Below are 11,519 nucleotides of genomic sequence, written 5' to 3'. Positions count from 1 at the left end.
CGCCGGAAACTAGTTATTTTAGTCTTTAAAGTTTTAAATATGGATATTTTTCTTACACAAACGCGCCACTTCGCTTCAGAAGGCCTTTATTTTTCTCTGAACTATTCCTTTAACGTTTTTTTTTTTTTTGCTTCAAAAACTCTTTCGGAGCTACTTCTCTCTGTTTATGTCTATGACGAGTCACGCCGCAGTTACGGTGCTACTCCGCATTGCCGCCGACTGACCTAAAATAGTCCCAATATAAACATTTATTATAGGTTTAACGTGATTCAGGATAAGACAAAAACATGGCTTGGAAAATGGATTCATGATGTACATGCTCAATATATACATTTCGTAAATTTTAAACGCAAAAAGTTACAAAGTGCATCTTTAAGTAGTAACGTTACTGTACTACGCGGACAATCTATCGATATACATTTTATATAATCTCCACAAAAATATCCTCCACCCAGCCTTAATCTAGCCATATTTTGATACACACCTTCAAATGTTAACAGATTGTCAACAAGCTGACTGATCACCACATGCTTATGAGTTTAGTCTTTTAACATTTAACAAACAAGGTGTGCAATATAATTGTTGCTTAATTTAATTCATAAAGCTGAAAGAAAACGTACCTCAACCAGATGAAATCCAGTCCCTTTCACAGCGTGGTTGAAGGAAACCCCGCGCAAGGTACAGCGACGACTGACTGCGCATGCGTGATGACGGGAAGCCATCAAGAAATCAAAACATTACGTTTTCTCAACTGACTTGTTTGTGTTCAGTGGACACAATATTAGTAAACGTGCCGTGAATTTTTTTTTTTTATAAGTAAACTCAACATTGTGATAGATAAAATTATAAAAGAACTTTAATTTTTGTCAATCATATTTATTTATAAAGCACATTTAAAAACAACAGCTGTTGGCCAAAGTGCTATACAGAGTTTACACAGTAATCATTAAAATTAGGACACAAAACACAGACAATGCACAAAAATGTTACCACTGCACCTACTTATGACCATATGCAATAATAAATTGTTGAGTTTTAAGAAGATATCTAAAATCATCATAGACATGTATGTAAAGTGTAATTTTATTTAAAGTGGCAATTTTGGGGCGAACTGTCTATTTAAGAATATTTAATATCCTCCGTTAGGGGGCAGTCGTGTAGCAAGAAATCACTTCCTCCAGCTCTGAACCTGATGGCCCACATAATTTAAATTAAAATATGAAATAACTGTACAAAAATGTAATAAAATGATGAGATTTAAACATACTATTTTAATGCATTTATGCCATGGATTTTAAGATTGAGATTTAAATTATTTTTATTATTATCAAATTTAACCTTATTATGTATTTCATTAAAGTTATATTCCACATACCCCTCCTAATCCATAAATAGTATTTTATTATTTTACATCTTATGGTCAGTTGATGTCATTACCTACATATTCATTTAAGCTGCAAGAATGTAAAAGTTTCAACACAAGGCTGTTCATTGTTCAAATCCACGTAATGCTGCATTGGAGCCATTCTAAACGTATCCGCTGTCATGACACTCAGAGCCTTTTCTGTTTCGTCTTCTTCCTCGGCTGCGCTTTGACCTGAATGTCACTAGCTGGATTCACCACACAGTTCTTTCTGTGATAGTGATCCAGGAGTCTGTTCCACAGTTTACAGCATCTCAACAGGTCACGGTTACCTAAGAGATAACAAAATGGGAATATTACATGAGTGGTAGGCTATGTATGAGCATATACACCGATCAGGCACAACATTATATTGTGTTGGTCCTCCTTTTGCTGCCAAAACAGCCCTGAACCGTCGAGGCATGGACTCCTCTAGACCCCTGAAGCTGTGCTGTTGTATCTGGCACCAAGATGTTAGCAGCAGATCCTTTAAGTCCTGTAAGTGGTGCGGTGGGGCTCCATGGATCGGACTTGTTTGTTCAGCACATCCCACAGATGCTCGATTGGATTGAGATCTGGGGAATTTGGAGGCCAATTCAACACCTCAAACTCAATGATGTGCTCCTCAAACCATTCCTGAACCATTTTTGCTTTGTGGCAGGAGCATTATCTGCTGAAAGAGCCACAGCCACCAGGGAATACCGTTTCCATGAAAGGGTGTACATTTTTAGCAATTTGAGCTCCAGTAGCTCGTCTGTTTGATCGGACCACACGGGCCAGCCTTCACTCCACACGTGCATCAATGAGCCTTGGCCGCCCATGACCCTGTGGCCGGTTCTCCACTGTTCCTTCCTTGCAGCACTTTTGATAGACACTGACCACTGCAGGCCGGGAACACCCCACAAGAGCTGCAGTTTTGGAGATGCTCTGACCCAGTCGTCTAGACATCTCAATTTGGCCCTTGTCAAACTCGCTCAAATCCTTACGCTTGCCCATTTTTCCTGCTTCTAACACATCAACTTTGAGAACAAAATGTTCACTTGCTGCCTAATATATCCCGCCCACTAACAGGTGCCATGATGAAGAGATAGTCTGTGTTATTCACTTCACCTGTCAGTGGTCATAATGATATGCCTGATCAGTGTATGTTGACGAACATTTATGTGTGTATGTGTGTGTGTGTGTGTGTGTTAATGTAAAATATATAGAAAACACAATGGCCATTATAGAAAATGCAGGCACACTTTTGAAGCAAAATATACAGAAAGAAGTCTGTTTGAAATGATAACAATTTGGTAATACTTTATTGTACAGTGTCCATGTTACATACCATAGTAATAACAGTAAATAATGTATAATTACATACAACTAACCCTAAATCAAACCCTTATCCTACCTGAACCCTATAGTAAGTGAATGCTGTTAATAAATACACTGTAACATTGACACCTTAAAATAAAGTATAACCAACCATTTTTAAAACAAAATTTGTCATCACTTTATGAGCATTCTTCACTGCTTACCCAGAATGCACAGTCCATCCTGTGCACGAGTTATGACAACATTGACCTGATTTGGGTCAGTGATGAATCCCAGTCTTTTTCCTAGCCAGGCCTTACTTGGTGTGTAGCTTTCTATGTCAGATACGGAGCAGGAACGAACAGTGGAGACAATCACATACGGCCACTCGCTTCCTGCACACAGCCATTTACACTCAAAGTGTTACGTTACCCACACGTTAATCACAGAAACAAAGAGGATAAGAGTGGGGGGAAAGACAACAAGTCTTGAACCCACATTATCCCCAAAAATCTAAATAAACTTTATTTTATACAGTGCCGTTAAAGTGCGCTTTATAAAAGGCACTTACACAGATACAAGGAAAACAATTAAAACAAAAATAAACACTCATAATAAGATGATAAAAGTCTCTTAAAAAGTAAATTAAGAGACTGAGCTTACATTTAATTCGAACTCTAAAATGCAGAACTGAATTTAAAACTCAAGAATGATGCAGTCAGAATTACACACCTTGGCTTTTCATAATCGTGCAAACGGTGACATTTGTAATATCTCTCTTCTGCATTGTCTTTTTGATCTCTGACACCTGTGCGTTGTAAGGGGTCAGAATTGCAATACTCTGAGGTGCTACTCGTGCCTCTTTAATCAACAGATGTGCCACATTGACCTGGAAAATAACAAATAAATCACATGCAAGACAATATTGGCAATACTGTATATGAGAATGATGTGCTTTATCGTTACAGAACTGATGCTGTCTTCAAGTTCTTAAAGATGTTCCTGCTTATGCTGAGGCGTGTTAAAGTGATTCTGCTCAGAATAATAATAATAATAATAATAATAATAATAATAATAATAATAATAACGTTTTGCAATTTCATATTTCTACCCACTGTGTTTACACTTATAAAGAATGTAATTAACTCTTTCCCGCCAGCATTTTTGATCATTTTCACAAAACGTTCTTGGCCCACAGAATATTTTTTTGTATGAATATCTGAACAAGCAATATATCGAAAGAATATCTGCGTTTAAACAAACACACACACACCAAAAAAACGTTTTATTCTAGCTTCATCCATTCTTTTTTTTTTTTTATCAACACTTGAATGTAAGTTTCATTAAAGCTGCACTATGTTAAATCTTTTCAGTAAAATATCCATAAACCACTAGGCCGGTGTTATATATTTTGTTCAGTTGAGTACTTATAGTTTCCCAAATGTTTCCAACTATTTGTAAATCGTGAGAAATGGCTATTGTAACCAAGGAACTGGGACGTGTGAAGGAGTCGCCTGTCGATGACATCATATCTGTGTTTCCCTCGATTCCGGTTTTGTTTTGCAGAAACGCTTTCCTCTCACTGCAGTGTGAACAAGTGTCATAGCAGCCGCTGAGGGAACACACAGAGTAACTTCATCACATCATGTTCAGCACACTCAGATGTGTCTAATATGATAATCAGAGCTGCGTAACCTCATACTCATGACCGGGAAAGAGGAAATGGCACCGGTGACTGTGGCATAATAAAAGTCCCGCTGCTCTCGAGGCGTGTGTTGCGTTCATCTTATTAACAATCGCTCCGGCGGTTCCTCAGCTCCACAACACTCGGTCCTGCTCTGCTTCAGACTACAGTAACGTTAATAATCACATCCATCAACATGATTTCTGCCCGAGTCCTATCCTGATTCTTTTCCACCGGCTGTGAGGTGAAGACCACATGTCCCAAGATTCTGCGCTCAAACGTGGCGTCATCAAACTACGCCTTTGTTTTGAACAGGCGACCTCTAGCGGATGGAAAAGTTACATAGTGCAGCTTTTAAAAAAGCAACATTATGAAAAGAAAAAAAAAAGCTGAGAAAATCGCGTTTTTGTAACAGTTTGCGTCTGGATCGGATACAGAACGATAATCAAAACAGTTTGAGTCCATCAACACCCCCTAAGCTTCACAGTCCTGTAGCTCATCCTGGGTCGACATTTCATTCAGTAACATTAGGCAGTTTTGATTTATATGATGTTTAATGTTGATGATCGTGTTATTTTACATGTGCATCTGCCAACATATGATATCGCTTGTCTCTGCTTCTTTTTCTTCACGTCTTTTGATCTGGAAATTCAGTCCGCTTTCAGAAGATGCATCATAGCGCACAGGGAAAACATGGAAAGCTGGAAATTTCCTTCAATGGCGGGGAAAGAGTTACCTAATTTAGGATCAAATTGCTTTCCTCATGATTCATTAAATCAACACACAAGTAGGATCTTAATGAAATTTCTGACAAATGAAAAAAAATTCTGACAGCTTACAGCCTGCTCTGCCTCCTCAGTGTTGGCCATTGAGTTCTCGTTGCCCTTTTCTGTAGATACCACTAAACTGACTTCTTCTCCTTCGACGTGGCCAAACAAGATCGGCGTTGGCAATCCGTACTCGTTAAGCAGGCAGGGGGGTCCTCGTTCAGCTCCAGTTTTCAGTTTGCCATCATAAAACTCATCCGAAGGAAACCTGCAAATTTCTTCATGCTAACATACATGTGCATTTGTTAAACACCAAAGCAAAATGAAAAAGTTTTGTACGGATTCTGTTGATTGTTTCTTACCATTCTGTACTGAGTGTCCAACATTATGGCCAGATCCATGTAGCGTTCAAACAGAGACTGCTGCATGCCCATCTTTTTCACAAGGGCACACTGCACTATCGGCCGTATCTGTTTGTGGTCACCCAGCAAAACAATCTGTAACACAAACCAGTGAGACAATGCATTTTCAGTTGATGTGAAGATGCTAGTCTTCCACTAATATGCCTATGATAAAACCCGTTCAACATTTGTGTTAGCTACTGTATACAGGCCACCTGGGCATAATACAGACTTTATCAAAGAATTTGCTGATTTTCTATCAGAGTTAGTACTGGCCGTAGATAAAGTACTAATTGTTGGTGATTTTAATATCCATGTAGACAACGGAAAAGACGTATTGGGATTAGCATTTAAAGACGCACTAAACTCTATTGGAGTTAGGCAACACGTGTCAGGAACCACTCATCGCCATAATCATACTTTAGACCTAATATTGTCACATGGAATAAATGTTGATACTGTTGAAATTCTGCAGCAGAGCGATGACATCTCAGATCATTACTTAGTATCATGTATACTTCATTTAGCTAAGGTTGCACAGCCGCCCCCTCGCTTTAAAAATGGCAGGACAATCACTGCCGCTACTAAAGATTGCTTTTTAAATAATCTCCCTCATCAGTATCATCTCCACAGCATCCCAAATAGCTTAGAAGAACTCGATGTTGCAACAGAAACTATTGACTCTCTCTTTTCCAGTACTTTAGACACAGTTGCTCCTCTGCGCTTAAAGAAGATTAAAGAAAATAGTCCAACGCCGTGGTACAACGAGCACACCCGGGCCCTTAAAACAGCAGCCAGAAAAATGGAGCGCAGCTGGAAGAAAACAAAATTAGAGGTATTTCGTAATTCGTGGAAAGAGCACATGATCACATACAGAAAGGCTGTAAAAACTACTAGATCTGCTTATTTCTCAACTCTCTTGGAAGAAAACAAACACAACCCAAGGTATTTATTCGATACAGTGGCTAAATTAACCAAAAATAAAGCTTCAACTTCTGATGATTGTAAACAGCACAGCAGTAATGACTTTATGAACTTCTTCACATGTAAGATTGATAATATTAGGAAAAAAAATTTAACCATACAGCCGTCTAATACAGTATCACATCAGACAGAGCATTGTAGTGTCACTGAGGAAAAATTACACTCATTCACTGCTATAGGAGAAGAAGAATTGGCTAAACTCGTTAAATCATCAAAATCGACAACATGTATGCTCGACCCTATACCAACTAGGCTATTAAAAGAGATGCTACCAGAGGTCATAGATCCTCTTCTTAATATCTTTAATGTTTCTTTGTCATTAGGATATGTACCGAAAACTTTTAAGTTGGCTATTATTAAACCACAACTGGTCCAAAACGCAGCAGCTCGAGTTCTTACTAGAACCAGGAAGTATGACCATATTAGCCCAGTTCTGTCAACACTGCACTAAACATCGCATAAATTTTAAAATCTTACTTATTACTTACAAAGCACTAAATGGTTTAGCTCCCCAATACTTGAGCGAGCTCTTAACATATTATACTCCATCACGTCTACTGCGGTCTCAAAATTCTGGCCAATTGATCATACCGAGAATATCCAAATCAACTGCAGGCGGTCGATCCTTTTCCTATTTAGGAAGATGAAGATGAACGGAGGTCTGACGGGTGTCGAACGACATGAGGGGAAGTCATTAATGACAGAATTTTCATTTTTGGGTGAACTAACCCTTTAAAAAAAATATTGTGTAAAAAAGCATGTGGTTATCAGGACATGGCCGAGGGACTGTGAGAACGGGGTGTGATTGATAATGAGCGCCAGCTGCACGCGCACGGGTCTCGTGTCTTATGGAGGAGCTTCGGATGCATAAAAGGAGGAGCGACGACAGTGAAGGACGAGAGAAGACCAGGTCTGGACTTTTACATTATGCTTTGTTTATGTTTTATTATGTGTGTGTGGCAGTTGTCCGTGAGGAGGCTGCGTTTTTTTATTTTTTTATTAGTGCACCCGTATTGTAAAGTGTTACCGGATAAATATTTCAATTTGTAGTTTACTGCATTGTTGTCAAATAACCTCATTATATGCATCCTTGACTCTTGAATCTCGTAAATAAAAAGTTTTGAGTGAAGAATGACATGTTAAACGTTGTGGATGATATTTCAGACAGGAAACTATAAAGCAGTGTGCATTGTGCATAATAAAAAAGCGATATAAGGAATGAAATTGTTTGCAAAACATTTGGACAAAATGTCCTAAGTGCACTTTTTTAAGGGAACGGGTCAATTTTGGACAGACTTAGAGACAACCTGTTGCAAATCACAATTCTCTTCCACCTGCCAGAATCTGTTGTGTCTTTTGTTTAGTTTAAAAACAGAAACTGATGACGATGATGTCATCCCCGAGCTCACCTGCTGAGGATTGTAGGAAACTAAAGGGATGAAGGCCTCTGGCTCCGTTGCCATGGCACATTCATCAATGAGTATCTGCCGGAAATCCATGACCTCCCAGATCTCGCGTTTCAATGCTGAGGCGCAGGTGCACAGAACTACATCATACTGCCTGATCTCATGCTGATGAGCTTCCTTCAAAGTTTTCCTGTAGCTGCAAAAACATATTTTGTAAGTTATACCAACTACTGATTTGTTTGGTCCACCCAAACTTGGGGGGGGGGGGGGTAAAATTTCTTAATTACCAAAGTAAATTTTCTTAATTCCACTGCACTAGCACAGCAAATTTTTCATGCTTCCTGTCTGAACTCAGCAACTCAACTCTGCACTGATGGACTTGTCCTGGACAAGGATTGAGAAACACTGGACTTTAAAGAAATTGTTCTCATACACTTGCCATTCAGATCTGCACCAAAAAAATAAGAAAACCTTAACTTAACATGGACGTTTATCATCATTGAGATGCTAGAAAGCATGTCTAGAATTGGAAACTTGTGAAAAAATACACATATCATAACACTAAACATTTTTTCATCGCATTCATTACAATACACTGCCCAGGCAAAAATTTTGGCGTTTTTAAATAGGCAAATGCTTAAGAGTCTATGATTGGATAATTTTTTTGGCCGGGCAGTGTATCTTCCTAGTCACCTTTGTTTCACATTTGAGTAATCATGACTAGCCATCCTACAGATTAGTTCATTCATATTACTGGATGTATTACACTGATTTCACTGGAGCATTGTTTTTTAAATGGCCTCATGGTGGCAGTAAATACAAGAACAGTCTCTCTTAAAGCATATGCTGCTCTATCAACATGCATGATACAGGCAAAAGTCTTACTCATCTATTTCATCATCTGTTGAGCCGCTTTTCAAGGATGCTATTTTTTCTGAAAAAGGTTTTCCAGGTTCACGGACAAGGTACATCAGAGTAATATCCCTGCAACAGAATTAGAAGTTTAATGGGTTTATTCACATGCTATTTGTTGTAATGTCTGTAATGTGCAATACATGTGTCGTAATGAGGTCATGTGACAACACTATATCATACTAATTTTATCATTGCCTTTTCCAGTGACCGTATCATAGTACTGAGACTGCTCAGGGTTACAAATGATTTGCACTTATCATCTGATCGTGGTTGTATATCTCTCATAAGTGTGACTGGGTCTTAGTGCTGCATTTGATACTATCAACCACACCATTTTTTTTAATAGACCCGAACATTATATTGGCATTAGTGGAATTGCAGTGCATAATCTAATTGTAATCAGAATATCATAACGTGCTCTTCCTGTGATATTATCACTTGAAGCCTAAGACGCAAGTCCGTGCTGCAATTAATTACATTCACATTCAATCCTCCATTCTAGTATGCAATGCTCACTTTTTATAATCCAGTCAACAACTAATGGATAAAACCTTTAATAACCTATACCACACATAAAAGAGTTTTCTATTTCAGATAACTCAACAGCTTTTTCAACTTCAGACTTCAGATTTTCAACTCAGACCATTGAAACATTCAAGTCCTTGCTTAAGACCCATTACTATGCATTGGCTTTCAAATCAAGTTGAGCCTTGATATCTTGACCTTGACTTTGTTGTTGTGCTGTTGGTTATTTTGTATTGTATACTGTGTATTGTTTGTGTATATTATCTCTTTGATTTTGAACTTTGTTAAGCACTTTGGTCAACTATGGTTGTTTTTAAACGTGCTATATAAATAAAATTGAACTGAACGTCTCGGTTACGTATGGTAACCCTCGTTCCCTGAAGGAGGGAACGGAGACGTACGTCGGACGTACCGACGAATTGGGATCACTTCTGGGAGCCCCTATCAGCTTCGAGCTATCTAGAACCGGCCAATGGACAATTGGCGTGCGAGATTTGCATCTCGCGCCCCGCGCCGCGGGTATAAACAGGAAGCGAGAGCGAATGCACGCTGTTTTTCACTGAGGAGCCACACGTAATGGCTCAACCTGCAGTGATGGTACAGCAACTGTGGCGACGGGACGTACGTCTCCGTTCCCTCCTTCAGGGAACGAGGGTTACCATACGTAACCGAGACGTTCCCATTCAGTCGGTCACGTTCGACGTACGTCGGACGTACCGACGAATTGGGATCCCCTATGGAAAACGCCATAGTTACTACCACTTCCAGCGCCCAGCGATGAGCCCCACGGACCCCGATCTGATGCGGGCGGGTAGGTTCACGCAGGGAGAGTCAAAGCTGCTGTTCCGCAAGACCCGTTCAGCTGACTGTATTGGATAACGCTGGGAAGCGTGCCTGTGAAGGCAGCTGCGGAAGCCACATCATGCCCAGAGGGAGTTAACATGTGGAGAATACACGTATGGGCTGGCCGTGGGCAGCACAACATACGGAAGTCCCAGGGGTGGCCCGGCCAATTAGGAGGGAGACAACACGTACCTGGGACGGCAGAGGAACTCTGCCGAGGGAAAGACACGGGCTCGCCGTAGGGAGCCGTACCGTGGAAGAATACACATATGGGACCGCCGTGGGGGTCACTACATACGGAACCCAGCCTAACACAAGTTCCACCAATGCATACGAGTGTTAGACCTGGCGTCGAACGCTCCGCCACGTCCGACTGCCGCGGGTTGCGGAGGACTCAACAGGGTTCGCCGATCCGGGGAACTCGACTGGAGCAGAATAAGCGCACGCATCCGTCTACCATAGGGGAGGGAATGGCGCAGCAAGCCGACACTAGAACGGGTACTTCGGTGTTACTGACTATGGGAAGTGAGCACACAGGAAGAGACCGGCTCTACACGGAGGCTATGGAATCTAGCGAACGTGTTAGGTGTCGCCCAGCCCGCAGCTCTACAAATATCTGTCAGCGAGGCGCCACGAGCCAGCGCCCAGGAAGAGGCAACACCCCTAGTGGAGTGGGCTCTTAACCCGAGCGGGCAGGGCACGTCTTGGGACTGATAAGCCAAGACGATGGCGTCCACTATCCAGTGGGCCACCCTCTGCTTGGAGACAGCCTTTCCCTTCTGCTGTCCTCCGTAACAGACGAAGAGCTGCTCTGAGGTCCTGAAGCTTTGCGTTCTGTCCACGTAAGTCCGGAGAGCACGGACTGGACAGAGAAAAGCTAGGGCTGGGTCTGCCTCCTCCGAAGGCAGCGCTTGCAGGCTCACCACTTGGTCCCGGAAGGGAGTAGTGGGAACCTTGGGCACGTATCCAGGCCGGGGTCTCATGATCACATGAGAGTTACCGGGCCCGAATTCCAGGCACGATTCGTCGACCGAAAATGCCTGCAGGTCCCCTACCCTCTTGATGGAGGCCAACGCAATCAGGAGTATAGTCTTTAACGACAGGATTTTCAACTCAGCTGACTGCAGAGGCTCAAAGGGTTCTCTCTGTAGTGCAGTAAGCACCAGAGCTAAGTCCCAAGAGGGTATAGAGGGAGGACGAGGTGGATTTAATCTCCTCGCTCCCCTAAGGAACCTGACGATCAGATCGTGCTTACCTAGAGATTTTCCATCTACGAGCTCATGATTAGCGGCG

General features: G+C 41.3%; 1 protein-coding gene across 1 annotated transcript in view; it reads right to left on the bottom strand.

Annotated features, from left to right (window-relative positions):
* Positions 1-839: 839 nt before the first annotated feature.
* Positions 840-11,519, bottom strand: part of LOC307143140 (3'-5' exoribonuclease HELZ2) — a 51,396-nt gene continuing 40,716 nt past the window's right edge. The window contains exons 7-13 of the mRNA XM_079844444.1: positions 8,829-8,927; positions 7,947-8,139; positions 5,515-5,649; positions 5,225-5,437; positions 3,434-3,590; positions 2,926-3,096; positions 840-1,695 (exon numbers count right to left, since the gene is read on the bottom strand). Of these exons, the coding sequence (XP_079700570.1) occupies positions 1,553-1,695; positions 2,926-3,096; positions 3,434-3,590; positions 5,225-5,437; positions 5,515-5,649; positions 7,947-8,139; positions 8,829-8,927 (1,111 nt within the window). The 3' untranslated portion in view covers positions 840-1,552. The remainder of the gene's footprint in view (positions 1,696-2,925; positions 3,097-3,433; positions 3,591-5,224; positions 5,438-5,514; positions 5,650-7,946; positions 8,140-8,828; positions 8,928-11,519) is intronic.

This window comes from Gobio gobio (assembly GCF_949357685.1).
Source record: "Gobio gobio genome assembly, chromosome: 2".
Taxonomy (NCBI): domain Eukaryota; kingdom Metazoa; phylum Chordata; class Actinopteri; order Cypriniformes; family Gobionidae; genus Gobio; species Gobio gobio.
The sequence above is the reverse complement of the archived record's forward strand: the minus strand, read 5'-3'. Positions and strand labels throughout refer to the sequence as shown.